At 42.3% G+C, this 17933-nt stretch overlaps 1 protein-coding gene across 1 annotated transcript in view; it reads left to right on the forward strand.

Annotated features, from left to right (window-relative positions):
- The window catches only part of ITGA9 (integrin subunit alpha 9), a gene marked incomplete at its 5' end in the record, with an annotated part of 538072 nt that overhangs the window by 67512 nt on the left and 452627 nt on the right, over window positions 1-17933 (forward strand). Inside the window, 5 exons of the mRNA XM_007945751.1 lie at window positions 2090-2219; window positions 5842-5927; window positions 8674-8742; window positions 13826-13963; window positions 17170-17275. Coding sequence (XP_007943942.1) covers window positions 2090-2219; window positions 5842-5927; window positions 8674-8742; window positions 13826-13963; window positions 17170-17275 — 529 coding nt within the window. The remainder of the gene's footprint in view (window positions 1-2089; window positions 2220-5841; window positions 5928-8673; window positions 8743-13825; window positions 13964-17169; window positions 17276-17933) is intronic.

Raw genomic sequence — 17933 nt, forward strand, 5'->3', positions numbered from 1 at the left:
CATCAAAAACTAAACAGGTGGTGGGCTGAATGTGGGCCATAATGTGTTAGCATGGACCAGCTGCTTATACTTGAGTGGAGGTTGAGAGAGTTTACTTTTGTCCTTGAAAAAATGTTTCATCTTCAAGGAAAAGTTACATTTGAACCCTTCAGTCCAATCACATATAGTTTTGCTGTTGAAAAAACAAGTGTCCTCTGGCAAAATTCTCTTTAGCATTGAGAATTTAAACTTGGTCTACATTTTAAGGCCTCTTCTCTGAAAACAAACAAACTTGGCTTATATGAGAGGTACCTTATTGGTGTGGTAAACTCAGGAATTTTATGTCTGTCTTACAGGGAGATTGCATTATTTTCTTACTTCATATGTATGTGAAACAAACAATTTTGTTTTAGCAGAATAACAAAAATTTTGAGTTAACTTAGCACTCTATATTTTTGCTTTTTCCAAAGAATATTGATTTTCATGACACTGAATACAGTTTGATATATACCATTAAAATACAACATCAATTTTATAAAAGATCACCAATAACATATCAACACGGATATCACTGGTGCATTTCTTAAATGACATCAGTCATAAAACCAAAAATGGTCCCATATAGGTGGTTTTTTTAAAGGAGCACAGTATTTATATGTGATACTCATTATTTTTTGGGCCAATTTGTTATTTAGCTATCAGGTGACCTCAGGCGTTAGTTTCAGTTCAAAGTTGAAGAATATCTTGGTGCAGTAATTTTGGGGAGTCTTCCAGTCTTAACCAGTCTAGTAGGTCTGTTTTATTTATTTTCCAAAGGAATCTTGGATTCTTTTCCATATCTTCTCCTCATTCTCTCAGGGTCCAACTATTGTAACCTTGATTAGAACAGTTAGTGGGGTAGCATTTTAACCATTTTTAAGTGTAAAATACAGTCCGGTAGTTACATCTACAGTGTTATGAAGCTGTCACTATTTCCAAAACTTTTCATCATCTCAAAAAAAAGAAAAATTCTGTATCAATAAAATGTTACTCCCCATTCCCTCCTCTCCCTAGCCCCTGGGAACTTCCAATCTACTTTCTGTCTCTGTGGAGTTGCTTATTCTAGATATTTCATATAAGTGGAATTGTAAATATTTGTCCTTTTGTGTCTGGCTTATTTCACTCAGCATAATATTTTCAGTTTATCCATGTCATGAGTCAGGGTACCAGAACTTCATTCCTTCTTATGGCTCAATAATATTCCATTGTAAGTGCAAGGGTTTTGGATCCTGTATTCCTCATGCTAGGAGCTCTGGTGGCATAGTGCCTAAGACATTTGACTGCTAACCAGAAGGCTGGCAGTTCAACCCACCAGCCACTCCTCAGAAGGAAGATTGGGCAATCTACTTCCCTAGTGATACTGCCTTGGAAACCCAAGGAGGGGTTGCTATGAGTTGGATCTGACTTGATGGCAGAGAGTTTTTATTATTTATTTATTTATTCCTCATGCTTTGTTTCAGGCAATGGAGCTGCAGAATAGTGGGGCTGAAGTCCAGGCTAGGTGAGGGGTACCCAAACCCACTGCCATCTTGTTGATTCTGACTTATAGCAACCCTATAGGACGGAGTAGAATTGCCCCATAGAGTTTCCAAGGCTATAATTCTTTACAGAAGCAGATGGCTTCATCTCTTTTCTGTGGAGTGGCTGGTGGCTTAGAAGCCGAGCACTTTAACCACTGCATCACCAGGGTTCCTTTCATGAACACAGTTCCCAGAAATTTTGTGATTTAGGATTATATCAGATGTTTTTGTTTCCTTGTTTGATCCTTGTAGAAATATGTGCAGTCTCATCTGTGTATAGGGCAGGGACCTGGTGTGTGATTCATCCTATCACCTTGCTCAGTATCTTCACATCTTTAGACCTGAGATTCCCATCTGTACAAATCTGGTCATATATATATGTGTGTGATGTGTGTGTGTGTGTGTGTGTGTGTAGCTGAGCTGAAAAAAGTTCTTGATGAAGTATTTTTAATTGAATTCTCAGTTCTGCTATGCTGTGACCTTGGTTTTCACTGAATCCCCCATTCCCCTCTTCAGCTTTCTTCCCTGTAACTTGGATTTCTCTTTGGTAGGAGCTGGTGGTGATGGGTGCCCCAGGATCATTTTATTGGGCTGGCACGGTCAAAGTGCTCAACCTTACTGACAATACCTATTTCAAACTGAATGATGAAGTGATAATGAACCGGCGGTACACTTACCTGGGTGAGTACTTTGGGGAGACGACAGATAAGAAGGGTGAGAAATGGGAAGGATTACTACCAAGCTTATGAATTACTGTTTACTGTTTTGGTGGAAGGAAGAGTTTGTTGGCTTTGTCATCTATTGTTCTAATCAGTTACACATTTAACCATGGCATCTTAACTTCTAGCTCCTTATACAGAAGTTAGAAAGGGAAAAAACTAAGGGTGTTGAATCAGAATTGCATGATTAATTAAAAAGCCAACAGTTGACCTTCCAGGGAAGCAATTTTTTTTTTTTCTTATATTTAGGTAATACTCAGGTTCAGATGCAAAATGAATGCAATTAAATCTTGATTTTCTGTGAGTATACCTTTACTCTGGATGGAGTTACTTCTTCCTGGTTGCATAACTGATTGCAAATAGAAATAATAGAAACCAGAAATTGTTGAGATGACAGATGGCAAATGGCAACCTAAGCTGAAGTTTAATTAAAGACTAAGAAAAGTTTCTTATTTTGTCAACCCTTTTAATCTTCTAAAAAGAAGATAGACACAATTTAAGTTAGCAACCACCAGGTGAAGATGATGGCAGCACAAGGTAATGTTCTGTCTAAGAGTAGAGAGAGGCTGTCTTTTTTTGTGCAGATGACAATTACAAGACTCTTTTCTTTAATGCGTGTCCTAAATGCTGTAATTCAGAACTGAAAATGAAGCTGAATTTAGCAAGGCCTAATGATGAGAAGGAGCTCTGGTAGCATAGTGGCTCAGGCACTTGACTGCTAACCAGAAGGCTGGCGGTTCAAACCCACCAGCCACTCCTTGGAAGGAAGATGGGGCAATCTACTTCCGTAGTGATACTGCCTAGGAAACCCAAGGAGGGGTCGCTATGAGTCGGGGCCGACTCGATGGCACACAACAACAACAACAACAACAATGATGAGAAAGGAGGAACTGATGTTCTGTGGTAGAATTCTCACTTTCCATGAAGGAGACCTGGGTTCAATTCCTGGTCAGTACACCTCGTGCACAGCCACCATCCCTCTGTCAGGGGAGGCTGTTTGTTGCTATGATGCTGAACCGGTTTCAGTGAAGCTTCCAGACTAAGGAGGACTGAGAAAGGCCTGGCAGTATACTTCCATCTGTCTATCTTGTGCATGGGGTCACCATGAATTGGGGGGTGACTTGACCGCAGCTCACCACAACCACAACAGCAAAATGATAAGAAAACAGTACACCTTCACACTCCTTATACATGATTTATAATATAACAAAGTTATACTCTATCACTTAAAAATATAATTTCCTTTAATAATACAAGGGAAATATTTGCTTTCATATCAGGGGAATGCTATAGAGAGTCACTGGGAATTTCTGACTTGCATTTTCCCCCTTTGACTACTTAGTGGCACAGACCCAATAATGTTTTTACTCTGAGACTTGGGATGTCTGCTGCTGTGCTTCTCTAGCTCCTTTATGGAGAGCTTAATCTATGTCCGGCTCTCTGTATTGTTTCTTTTAGTTCTTGAAACCACTTAATGAGGTAGTCATCATTATCATCACCATCATCTCAATTTTATAAACTGAGGTTCAAAGAAGTTATATAACTTGTCAAGGTCACATGGCTTGCAAAGTTGGGATTTAAAGTCATGGTTTCTGAGCCCAGAGTCTAAACCCAGCAGCCTCCCCTGTGTGTGTTGCTGAGACAGCACCAGTCACTGGTGTTGTACCCCTCAGTAGGCTGAAGGTAGAGTGTTTGTCTCACGTTCTCGGAGGTGGTATAGTACCTGGCACATAGTAGGGACTCAGCAAATTATTATTAAATGAAGGAAAAGCAGAAGAGAGCTGAGTGTGGACAATGGTTTTAAGGTCTAGAATAGGTCCTTTGGTTTCTCCATAGGGCCTGTGGTTTCTCCCTGTGTACAAATGGAAGCCCTTATCTGCTGCAAGGATTAGCAAGGACCATAGAGCCCTTGCTATCACTCATTCTTAGGCAATATGAGCTTTAGTCTGAAAGAAATCAGCTACTTGATGAATGAGAATTGATCACAATGTGGTGTTACCACAAAACCCAAACTGCTTATAGTTATGGTATTAGGGTGATGACAAAGTTTGAGGAATATATAACAGCCCTATATATATATATTATACACACACACACACACACACACATATATATACATATATAATATATGACAGGATTTCTAGAGGCTTCTGGATGGTACAAATAGTTACCATGTTTGCTGCTAATGAAAAGATCGGTTCTTTGAGTCCAACCAGCAACTCCATAAAAGAAAGGCCTGGTGATCTAATTCTGAAAATAAACAAATAAATAAAAACAGCCACTGAACACCCTATGGAGCACAGTTCTGTGACCCACATGGGGTCACCATGAGTCAGAATTGACTCCACAGCAACTGTTTTTTGACAAGGTTTCCTCTGGACAGAAGAGAACTTTCAGTCTGCCTGCAAGACTTTCAGAAAGCAGGAAACATTCCACCTAATTCATCCAATTTTGTCCTTTGTTTCTAGATTCTTCTTGCATCTAGATTCTTTGACTGACCTTCCATCCACCTATCCAATGCACTTGCCCATCCACCCACCCATCCATCCATCCATCCATCCATCCACCCATCCATCCATCCATCCACCCATCCATCCACCCATCCATCCACCCATCCATCCACCCACCCATCCATCCATCCATCTATCCATCCATCCATCCATTGTTAGCTTCTGTCTTCTCTCTCACAGGAGCGACTGTAGCATAATGGTTAACAGCAGTATCTTGGGAAGCACCCAGATTCACTTTCATGGGCATGTTGCTTAACCACTTTTAGTCCCAGTTTCTACATGGAAGTTATAATGGAAAATGGAAGTAAAAAGGAAATAATAATAATACCTTCTTCACAGAGCTGTGAGATTAGAAGAGAATAGGACATTCAAAGACTTACAGGAATGTTTACAGTAGTTTTATGCATAATAACTCCAAACTGGAAATAAGCCAAATGTCCAGCAACAGGGAATAAATAAAGATATTATGCTATATCCATGCAATGGAACAGTACTCAGTAATTTTTAAAAAAATGAGTTACTGCTCAACTATTCAACAATATGGATTACGAATGTTATATTGAGTGATCTAGAACAGACAAACCTAACATATAATGATAGAAATCAGAGTAACAGTTACCTATGGTGGGAAAGGGCATGAGGGTGCCTTTTGGAGTTATGATTATATGTTTATATTTACTTTCTTCATCAAGGGGTGGTTGAAGGATATGTGCATGTGTACATGTTCATGAAGCTCTATACATCACATGTGTATTTTACTGTATGAAAGTTATATCTTAAAAAGATAACAGATATAGAGTATTTATCAGCATACTTAGCCGAAAAAAGACACTCAGAAAGTGCTCTTTCCTGCCCTGATGTCTTTGTGAACATTCCTTTTTGTGAGATGGGCGATTTCAACATGAGAAGACTGATAGCTGCCATTTGTACCCTGATAGTTTATGTTCTGGGAATAACTGGAACATAACTGTCCAGTTGAGCGGCATGCTTGAGAAATGTTTTCCTCTGATGGATATTTTTCTTCTCTGCCCTTCTCTCTTAACTCTCTGCTCGGTTCCCACCCATCCTGTTCAGGCTATGCGGTGACTGCCGGTCACTTCTCTCACCCGTCCACCACTGATGTAGTAGGAGGCGCTCCACAGGACGAGGGCATTGGAAAGGTGAGGAGAAAAGTCTGTGGAGTAGTATGGGTCAGACAGAAGGGTAGAATGTGCTGTCCCTATTGCAGAACTTGCTTTGATATGAGCATTCCTGTGGGTGACTGACAGGTAAGTGCTGAGGTAATGAGGAACTCCCTGTCCCCTTCCACCACTTTTAAGAGTTTACTTTGGTAGCCTAATTAGAGTATAAGTACTTCTTTCAGACCTCAACATTCTTTGCACATTCTTATCTCAAGCTTTCTATAGCTGACTCTGTGTGTGTGTGTGTGTGTGTGTGTGTGTGTGTGTGAGATTTTTAAGACTGATCTCTGACATTATGGCACCGACCATAGGAATGATATCCAGGCTTCCAATTTCAAATTCCCCTCCCCTCAATCCCTTCCCAGATTTGACTTTGACTTAATAGAGTCAGGTCTAATCCTAGGTCTTTGGGGCTTTCTGTCAAGCCTAGATTCTCATATTTATTTTCCCAGTGGTTTAGAAGAAACATCAGGTTCCCAAGGCCAGTTTAGCCCAAAGGCTAGCCTGAGAATATGTGGGTCTGGCTTCCCTAAAGTATCCTCCCCAGAGTACAAAAAAGACTCCACGGAGCTGAGCTAGCTGAGTCCCTTCTGAAATTGTGACCTCTAAGGGACCTACAGTATGAGCAGCTATGCTTGTTGGTTCTTTAGCTTCAGGGCACAGGAAATCCAGATTGGGTAGGTCCAGTCGGGGGGAGGAATTTGTATTTTTAACAAACTCTGTAGGTTGTCTGATGGGAAAGACTGAACAGAGGAGTGATCTTTGAATCTGAGCCCTTAAAGGTGGTCATGACAGAGTCTGGCCATATCCCCTAGGGCTCAGAGAAGTAGCGTCTGGATTCTGAAGAGGGCCAGATGGTCTGAGATCACTTGTAATTGGCATTTTTAGCCAGGATGTCAGTATGATGAGGGAACTAAGGAACCATCCAACTGACTAGGCTTGACTGTCATGCATTCATGAGACTTAGTTCCCTGGACCTTCCTACACAGGAGTTAGAATCAGCATTCACATTTCTAGAATCCTGGGGTAGAGCAAATGGTTAATGTGCTTGTCTGCTAACCATAAGATTGGAGGTTTGAATCTACCCATAGGTGTCTTGGATGAAATGTCTGGTGATCTACTTCCATTGAAAATCCTACAGAGTACAGTTCTATTCTGACACACAGGGAGTTGCTCTGAATTGGGGCCACCATGAGTTGGGGTCGTCATGAGTTAGGGCTTACTTATTAGCAACTTGTGGTGGTGGTGGTGGTTCATGTTTCTGGAGCACATGTCTCCTTCTTCTCTAATGGTCATGTTCTGAAGAAAGACTCTGAAAACAAAACCAGATGACCCAGGGCACTGAGCAGTGGGGAGGTGTGCAGATGAACTCTCATAACTTCAGGAAAGAAGTGGATCTTTCCCAGTCCAAGGTGGAGAGAAAAAGCAGTGAGGGCTTTCCCCTCACTAATGGTGTCATCTCGAGGAGGAACTTACAAGGCATCTCTAGTTTTGGTAAAAATGCTTACATCCCAGTTCACAGTGATGTGGATGCATCAGTGCTGACAATATCAGCTTTGTTTTCTCACTAATCGCAGAAAACTTGATCTAATTTTATTATTTCCTCTTCAGATGTTGTAATGACCAGCTAATTCTTGTCAAATCTTCAGATAAGAATTATGCCTATAACGGACAGAGCTAGACAGAGTGATCTGTATCCAGTTAATAGAAAGGAACAATGAGAGGAGCTGGGAAAATTAGTTGTAGTTGACAAAATTGTTGACTATGCCACATTCCTTGGAACTATGACTGGTATACATTTGATTCCCAAGGACCCCAGGATGGACCCTGGCCATGAGAATTTTGATGTATTAATTTCTGGTAATAGGGCATGAAAACATCCTCACTAAGCTGGGAGCTACCTTACCCCATGGGAAAGTTCCTTACCCCGGTTCCCATAAGATGCAATGTGAAAAAGAACCTCCATAGTCAAACAAATTTAGGAAGTTGTACATAAATAGAGAACTGGGGAGTAAATGAGCATATCAAAGGTTCTGAGAAGTGTCACAGTAAAGACATTTATTTAATGTTGCTTAAACAAAACAACAACTCACTGCCATTGAGTTGATTCCAACTTGTAGTGACCCCTCCTTGGGTTTCTGAGGTGGTATCTCTATGGAAGTAGATTGCCCCGTCTTCCTTTTGAGGACTTGCTGGTGGGTTTGAACCTCCAGCCTTCTGGTTAGCAGTCAAATACCTTAGGCACTATGCTTAGCATTTTCCAGACCGAACTCCAATTTACCCACATAGATCCCATGACTCTGATGTTCTGGGGAATCACTTTGGCCAACTGCGTTGTCCAAAAAACTTACCTTTTGATACCTGTGAAAGTCCTAACTAATAGAAATGCAGATGGAAATATTTCAAGAAAGAAATATTTACTTTTTCTAGAGGTTGAATTGCTCACTGGCAATTTGGAAACTTCTTAGGTCTTATGGTACATGGCTTCTGAAAGCAATGTGGCTCAGGGCAGTGGAGGTGATTCCCATCTCAGGATTGAAAGACACTGCTTTTGCAGGGTTGGTACAGTGAGAGTTACACTAACATCCTCATTAACATCAGCCCACGTAAGTCTATCTGCCACATGCCCAGTCTGGTGTATAAATAGGATTTCCATGATGATACTGATAAATATCTTTGGTCATTGTTTCTTTCCTAACTAGATTTTTTCCCCCCTATCCCATAGGTTTACATTTTTAGAGCTGACCGAAGATCAGGCACCTTAATTAAGATTTTTCAGGCATCAGGTAAAAAGGTGAGATCCTTGGTATAAATGATTATTTTCTGTTTGACAGAGGTGATCAAGTAAAAGTCAGTGTTTAATTTTTAGAAAATTAGTTTAAGTGTCTTACCTATGGCCTATGTTTATATGGGGGTTCTGTCTACCCTTGATGGCTTTATCTTCTCAGCAATGAGTATAATCTGCAGATTCATGGGATTTATTTATCCTTGTTTTAGGAAATATCATGTAGCCAGATGAGTTTGTACATGGCCAAGTTATAGCACATAGTGTCAAAAGGTTGTCCATAGTTCAGGATGTTGTCAAAATTACTGCATGCCCTGTCTGTCCTCTCTTTCTGCCTTTGTCCACCTCCCTGCCTTTCTCTCTCTGTGTCTGTCTGTCTCTCATACATACGTATCCATACCTCCAGAGAGATCATGTAGATTCATGTAGCAAACCTTTTCCTCGTAAGCGATGACTTTCAAAGCAGGCATGCAGACAAATGGTTCTCACTGTCCTTATCTCACCAGCCCAATGACACCCCTTTCTCCTATCCTGGGCCCTCCACTACTATTGTCACAGGGAAGGTTGTCAGTCAAAAAGGAACCAAACAATGACCCATTTCTTCTTAGAACTTTGGGATAGAAATTTATCAGGGAGGCTGCCCTGAAAGTGAGTCCTGAGCAAGGCTTATCTGTCTACCTGTATCATCCCCATCCTCTCCAAAATTCTCTCCATTTCCTGCAAGTTTACCTTACACTGCCCCATATTTGCTGCCTAAAATTAAGTCAATTAGAGATTCTTTGATGAATAAGCAACGTTTTTCTTGGACTCTCAGGCCCATAAACCTTAGTGTGCCTTAGATTAATATGCTTGCTTAGCTGAGATTGGCTTCTCTGAGGGGGTACAAGTCTAGACTGGGAGATGAGGGAGGTGATTTGGGAGCTGGCACAGTTTTAGAGGGTGGTCTTGATGAGCCTGAGTGGACTCTGAGAAGACACGTAGAATACCTGGGACTTGGGGAGGGAAACTTCTGGAGACAAGACAAATGCTGGAAGATGATTTTATCTGCCACTAGTCTGAGGAAGGGGTAAAGACGATCATTTCCTTCCTGGGCCACATGACTCTTGTCCCAGTTCAATTCCTGTCATGAGTTAGACCTGCTGAGCCCCAGGCAGGGATCATTACACATTTATGGTGAGCAGTACTCTGAGTTCTGAAAATCTAACTCACAAACGTTTTCACAATCATGATATATACACTTGAAGTATAATTATCATTATGTTTTCAATTTAAGAAAATACATCACCAAGCTTAGTTTTGTGAAGTTTTTCCTGAAATGGGTCTGTGTTCCCCTGAGAACTGTCCTGGCCTGTGTTGTTTTAACGTTTCCAAGGCCTCAAAGCAAGTAACACTGGGAAATGACTGTGGGTGATTCTGTAGAAAATGTTTTCCAAGCACACCTAAAGTTAGAAAAGAAATAGCTCCATGCCATTTGTGATTTAAAAACAAAAAGTTCCAAAGAGCAAGTAGGGTGTGAGTGCTATTGACATTTTAGGTCTTTCTCCAAAAAATCTTAAGTGGGTGAGTGTGTCTTTCCCTCTCTCCCACTTCAAATGTACCTGGGCTTGAAAGCATAAAATTATTCTTGCCAATGTGAATTGTGGAGCTCAAACAAATCTATCACCTATTTACTAAACAGGAGCTCTGGTAGCATAGTGCCTAAGGCACTTGACTGCTAACCAGAAGGCTGGCGGTTCAAATCCACCAGCCACTCCTCAGAAGGGCTATCTACTTCCGTAGTGATACCACCTAGGAAACCCAAGGAGGGGTCACTATGAGTCGGGGCCGAATTGACGGCACATAACAACAACAACAACAACATTTACTGAATGGCTTTATGCTTATTTGTGGCTGTGTCTGCCAACCTTCTTCCTCATTCCCTGGCTCCACTCCCTGCTGCCTGTTCTTGGGACAGGCCCAGTTTATGCCTGGAGTCCTGTCAGAGTTAATCATTGTTTAATTGTGTCTCCCCTCCTACTCAAAAACCTCCCAGTTTGAATAGTAATTGACATGGCCATGCATCTATGCCCAGATGTCAATCAAATGTTTCTGGGGGTGATATGAGGGGGATCAGGTAAGACATTTGAGAACCAACTTGTCCATACTTCCTGAGGACTTTATGCCACTGAGTTCCAGGACAGACTAGCTTGAATGCCTGCTTGAATACCCTTATTTTGTCAAGATGTGTCTGTAGTTCCCTGAGGAAGGGACAGAAGGACCCAGTGATCTCACCTCCCAGCTGTATAGCAGTGCTAACTTTTGATTTTCTTTAGAATGCTTCTTGCCCTCACCTTTGCACAGTTCCATGGTTTCCCCCCCATTCTACCTCTCACTCCTGGCCCTCTTGCCCTCACTTTCTGCTACTAGCATCTCTAACTCACTGTACCCTCGTCATTATCTTTTGGGTTTTGAAATAGGCCACTCTCTCTCTTTGTATATCTGATTCTGCTTTTGACAGAAGAAATGAGAAATTATTTTGAAACTTTTGAAATCAGTCACTCTTCTCTGACTTCTCCATTGTCTCCTAAGGGAAAGCCATGACCCCAGCCTTTCAAAGGATGTCTTTAGCTTTACCCCTATGTCTGGGGCCACATATATAGAGGCAGGTTCTAACTCAGCAAATCACTGTTCCGCTTCTGCTTTTTGGCTAGAATTTGATCAGAGAGTTGTGGCTGTACCTTCAGAAAAAAAGAAAAAAAAAAAAAAGAAACCAGTTCTGGGCTTTATTGGTTGATTTGTATCATAGAGTACACATGAGAAATTACCAATATGTATGCATTTGGATGTTAATACAGATACATGTTCCCACACATCTAGGTTGGTAGGAGAGCTCTGATCCAGGAACACGCACCCCAAAGCATGTCATTACCATGTTGAAGTTTTATTGAACTGAGTATGTGAAGTGCTTGCTTATAAAAACTTAGATAGGAAACTTCATGTGCAGGAATTTCTGATATAACACTGAAAAAGATGCCAAGTTAAATAGCCCATTGGAACGAAACAAATAGTTCCCTTGGGGCTCAGCCAGAGAGTGTGCCTGTGGCTTTGCTCTTCAGGGCCTTGCCTCTGTCTTACTCATTTCCTTTACTAAAGCACCAGTGGAGAGATTGGTAAAGCCACTGGATTACTGACTAGCAACTTGGTTTCTGTCCTTCCCTCACTGTAGCAATTCATTCTAAACCTTCCCTGTATCCTTCTGCCTTGGGCATGGGTGGTGATGATAGGAGAGGGTGGTTTGAGTGGAGGTGGCCTTAGCACGTGACTGGATAAGAATTTCTGAGTAGCCACTTCAAAGTCCTCCTAGCCCGGGGTGAGCTGCAGGAAACAAACTGGAGTGTCCTCTGCTTCTCTCAGACTCCCCTGGGTCAGCTGCCAGCAAGGTCCAGCAGTAAAAGAAAATGCTTGTTTGTGTGAATCAAACCAGATCCCTTTTATTTGAAAACGTTTATTTCAAAAGGATAGTTTTTTTTTAATTTACTTATTTTTAAACAGAAATTGCAAGCTGACAGCTTCTGGAAGGGATATAGCTTACATTTTTTTTTTTGTTTGGCCTCTATAATATATTTATTATTATTTTAAAATATGAATAAGTTGCTAGCATTTTTTAAAATAGGTAATTCAAATAAAATGATGGCTTTTTGGCTTCTCTGAAACTTGGGAAGGTGAGCCCACTGTGCAACAGGTTTCCTCACAGTGGCAGTGGCTGCAGCTAGGAGAGAGCTGCTCCTTTAGCTGGGCCTGTGAGCTCCTGTTTGCCTCAGTTTCCACCACTCTCTATTGTTCTTTAGACACTGAAACCAAGTGTCACTTGACACCCTTCAGCACATTTACATTGTTATTTTTTTTTTTAATTCTGTTATATCATCTGCCTGAATCCCATAGGTATTTATGTTTGAGACCCCTGATTTAAAATAATAGATACTAGATTATGTGATGATTAAAGAAGACCCAGTATAAACCAGGGCTCTTCTTTAATCATCACATAATGAACCAGTTCCAACCAGTTCAGTCATGACCAATGGAGGGTACGCATTGCATAGCAACCAAATCTCTTGCATGTGGGATTTTGACCCAAGTAAGGAGCTCTGGAAGTGCAGTGCCTAAGGCATTTGACTGCTAACCAGAAGGTTGGTGATTCAAACCCAACAGACACTCTGAGGAAGGAAGATAGGGCAATCTACTTCCATAGAGATTTACCTCCTCAGAAACCCAGTGGGGGTTGCTATGAGTTGGAATTGACTCAATGGCAGTGAGTTTGGTTTTTCCTTTGGCGGAAACAGGCAATGGTGCCCTGCTCAAAGATGGCGGCTGACTGCTGCTTTGAATGTATGTCAGCCGCCATCTTTGAGTAGAGCACTGCTGCCTATTTCCTGCTTGGGTCAAAATCCCAAGCTTAAGAGATTTGGTTGCTATGCAATGCTTATGCTTTCTTGGCCATAACTGAACTGTTTCAAACAGGTTTGAGGCTCTGGTATATACCTGCTCTGTTCCCTCAGCAATGAAACACTCTTATAAATAGTACCCTTTTTTGTCATTCCAGCTTATGTTCTTTAAACTAATCATTAGGCATTTACAGGACTGTGAGAGGGTAACCTGTTTCTCATTGTCACATTTATTTTCATACCTGGCTTATGTTATGAAATTTCATATTCCAACATGCTTGGCCTTGTCAAATGTTTGATATATGAGGCACTTTTATTATGGTTTTAACCTATATTTGCAACTTAAACTTGCATTTTTTGAAACAGCACCTCATTCTTGGGGGCTCAGACTATTTGTCTTCTCCTTGGTTGGGCTCCAGGGAAGGGGCCTCTGAGCTAGTGAGCATTGGTCTTGCATTGGTCAGAGGTCCTGCACTACTGCCAGACGGCCCAGAGAAGTTGGGTATTTTACCATTGGTCTGGCATCCTGGCTTATGGGACAATGTAGCTGTCATGGTCTCCTAGGGGCTTGGGAGCAAATGTTTCTAATGCCAGTGGGCCGGAAGAAAGTGGGGGCCTCCTTGTGAGAGGGCAGACACTGAACGTTTTGTTGCAACTCGGCTTGGTTGCAGATGGGCTCTTACTTCGGCTCCTCCTTATGTGCAGTTGACCTGAATGCCGACGGCCTTTCTGACCTGCTGGTGGGGGCCCCCATGTTTTCTGAGATCAGGGATGAGGGGCAGGTCACCACCTACATCAACAGAGGAAACGTGAGTACAGCTCTGGGCAGGGATTATGGGGAAGGGCATTTGTTCAACAAGTAGCAACTCCCTGGGCCATGCATGGGGCCATTACCCAGAGGAAGTGAAAAGACATGATTCCCATCTTCAAGAGGTCAAAGTTCCATTAATGAAAAATTATAAACAGTATTATAGCTATGTTCCTACAGGCATTAGGGAAAATCTTAATGACTGCTGTGTGAGTGCTTACTATGTACCAGGGACTGATCCTCTTGCTTTCTGTGAGTGATTTCAATATAATATGTACATGGTATGAGGGAGTCCCCATTTTTCAGGTGAAAAAAACTGAGGCCCAGAGAGGTTAAGTGACCTGAGCCAAATCTCACAGTTATTAGGTGGTGGGACTGGAATTTGAACCCAGGCAAGTTGGTTTCGGAGCTGACGCTCTCAGGCCATAGGTTATGTTGCCTCTCTGGGAGTGTCCCTCTGCCCAGGGAGGGAACCAGAGAAGACTTCTCAGAGGACACAATGACAGGGAGCAATCTTGAAGAAGAAGTAGGAGTTAGGCAGGCAGGGGAAAGGTGACTTATAAGCACCTATAAGCACATTTGTCCTGTTTAATTGTTTCATATTTCCTGCATCACCTGCCTGGGTCCCATACATGTCTGGGTTTGAGCCCTCCCAGTAGTGCTGGGATATGCACGGCAGTTCTGCTTTGTTCAGCACAGAGGGCAAGGGTCTGGGTGGGGAGTGATGACGTGGTGAGGGTTTTATCATGATACCCCTTATTCTGCATACTCAGAACCATTAGAGGCAGCTCTTTAAGCAGGATGTGAGGGGGTCAGAAAGGTGCCTCTGCATCCCTTCATTGAAGGAGGATGGTCGAGGCAAGGCAAAGCAGGGAGCACAGTGAGAAAGCAGAATCTTTTTTCCGAGTCTGGAAGTAAGAGTGTTCAAGTAGAGGGAAATGGTTAGCTGCATAGGTCCTGGCCCCGTGAGACTTTGAGTGAACATGAGAAAATGAGATAGTGAAAAAGCAGGATAAAAACTGCATATTAAGACACCCTTTAAAAATACATAATATACATAGAGAATGTTAATTACAGATCTCTCTGTGTGGTGGGACTTGAGTAGATTTTTAGTTTTATCTTTATCTAAACTGTGAAAATGTAATACTTGCATAATCAGGAAAAAAAAAATCCACAAAAGTGTATTTTTAAGCAGTTATCCCAGTTGGGAAGATGGAAAGGGATGATGTTTAATTATAATAAGGTGGATAAGTGCCAAAAAAGAAAGGGAAGTAATTTAAAGAAGGGCCAGTGAATGTTAGAGCCCTGTGCTTTCTTTGATTCTTGCAAACCCTTTGGGAAGCTGGATTTAAAACCCAGGAGGGAAATGCTTCTTGGCACCTGCTGCAGCATCTGTACCCCCATTGGTGTTCCAGGCAGAGGACAGGAAGGGACATGGAGAGAAATGAGGGGGTCATTATGTAGAAGAGAACAGGAATTTGGCACTGCTGGCATGTCCAAAGACCTTCTGCCAGCTATTATATTTGCAGGAGATGGACACGTTTGTGTGGATCTTAACTTATTTGAGGGTGCAAGATAACAAGCCCAACTGAGAGTGTAAATGAGGGGTACCATTTTGGGAAATGATAATCCCCCTAGACCTACTCTGGGCATGTGGTTCCCACACACCTCCCTCCCACCCCTCAATTTCTTAATTCTGTATGGTTGCCTTAAGTACCAAAAAAAAAAAAAAACCAACCCAGGAACTCTGGTGGTACAGTGCCTAAGGCATTTGACTGCTAACCAGAAGACTGGCGGTTCAAACCCACAAGCCCCTCCTTGGAAGGAAGATGGGGCAATCTACTTCAGTAGTAATACCGCCTCAGAAACCCAAGGAGGGGTCTCTATGAGTTGGACCCGACTTGACAGCAGTGAGAGAGAGCCATAAGTACTAGGGTATTCTAAATTCTGTGGCACCTCATGCTGTTTAATTAATGATTGCATAGCAGCATGGAAGAGTGGATAGAATCTGGGGCTAGATGGCCTGATGAATCTTGGTTCTGCCACTTCTTGGCCTGTGTGACGTAGACAAGTAGCTTGACGTCAGTGGCTCAATTTTCTCATCTGTAAAATGGGGAGAGTAATAAGGTCTTCCTCAGTGTGTGATTTAAATGAGGAGAGGGATATACAGTGCTTGGTACATACAAGTCATCAGCTACTTGTAGTTACTTTCCTCCCCCAACATACTAATAGGAGAAAATCAACACATATTTTGTGCCGTAGAGTTTTACTGACCCAAGAAACCATTCCATCTTTATTGTTTCCAGATTGCAAGTTGTTTGTATTTTAATGAAAAAGAAGATTTGGTCATGACAAAAGCTCGACTTTTCCCTGGGATGGCTTGTGGGTGAATGGTGGGTCTGGAGTACTTCTGTACTGGGCAGGCTAAAATACTCCTAGACTCCAAGCATCAGATTGCTTTTGGATGCTCTGAAAGTCACACGTGAATGACTTGGGGGTAGAGTGGATGTGCTATGATGGCTTTACTGCCACCATACACCAGGAGCTGTCTCTCTGTGTCAGTTGCTGTTTGCTCAGGAAACTCAAACCTGAAGTACATGTGATAGTAGGCACAGTTATGTACACTGACCCCACCCCCAGGCAAGAACAATTGGGCGTTTTGGATTTTTCTGAACTGTGGCTCCATCTCTCAAGATTACTAATAAATAAAACCCATTGCCCTTGAGTCAAGTCCAACTTACAGTGACCCTGCAAAACATCTTTATAAACTTATACTGAAAGGCTTGAGGGGAAAAAAAACCCCAAAAAACTCACCAACATAGAAAAATGTACATCCGTTTAAAATAACTTTAGGGGGAAAATGCTACACCATTTTCCATTAGGAAAGCTGCGAGGACCCTGTTGATTGGTTGGTTTGTTTATAGAGTATTATGACAAGGGAGAGGTTTAGTCATTGATCAACATGACATGCTCCTTCCCACTAAAGCACATCCCAGGCTCTTGGAGACCCCATGCTGCACAGGTAAAAGGGGCTCATTTTGCACCGAGAGAGAGATGTTGGGTCCTGTGATTCTGCCCAGGTGTTTCCTGTCCATGGGTGTGCGTTACAGAGGGCAGCATTCTGAGCTCTGCTTTTTCATTGTTTTTTTGGTTTGTTCTGTTTTGTTTTTGTTTTGTTTTCTGTGTTTCCTTCATCCTGTTTCCCAGGGAGCCCTTGAGGAGCAGCTGGCCCTGATTGGGGATGGTGCCTACAATGCACACTTTGGGGAGAGCATTGCCAGCCTGGGGGACCTTGACGATGACGGGTACCCAGGTCAGTGGTCGCCTCCTGGTGTGCACAGCCCCTTGGGGTGTAGGAAACTGCCCACTGAAGAGCAGCAGCCTGACCTCTCACTGTGGACCTCAAAAGATACTCCTGGCTCCGGTGTCAGCCCTGTCAGCATACTCTGGGGGGAGAGAACAACTCTTAGAGAAGTTGTTCTCTGTCTAGATGCTTAGCCACTGCAGCTGTATTTCTGTGTAATCCCTTCTGGTCAGCTCACCACTCTTTGCTACGTATTTGGGGTGGAAGTGAATCTTGGGGCTGGTTTAGTTGGAGCTTCTTATGACAGAGGAGTTTGAACCAACTTCCTCTCTCTACAAACTCTTCTTGCTTCTGGACCTCTGACACTCCACCATCCTGTTTTTAGTGAAATGAATGAGAAGCAAATCATACATTTTTTTCCCCTTATAATGGTAGTGTAAGGAGCTCTGGCGATGCAGTGGTTAAGGCATTTGGCTGCTAACTAAAAGATTGGTGGTTTGAATCCACCAGCTGGCTCCATGGGAGAAAGATGATGCAGTCTGCTTCTGTAAAGATTTACAGCCTTGGAAACCCTGTGGAGCAGTTCTCTGTCACTTAGAGTTACTATGACTTGGAATCAACTCCATGACTGTAGGTTTGGGTTTTATTTTTATTTTTTTATTATTTT

This window comes from Orycteropus afer, unplaced genomic scaffold (genome assembly GCF_000298275.1).
Source record: "Orycteropus afer afer isolate SDZICR_OR568_19922 unplaced genomic scaffold, OryAfe1.0 scaffold00142, whole genome shotgun sequence".
Lineage (NCBI taxonomy): Eukaryota > Metazoa > Chordata > Mammalia > Tubulidentata > Orycteropodidae > Orycteropus > Orycteropus afer.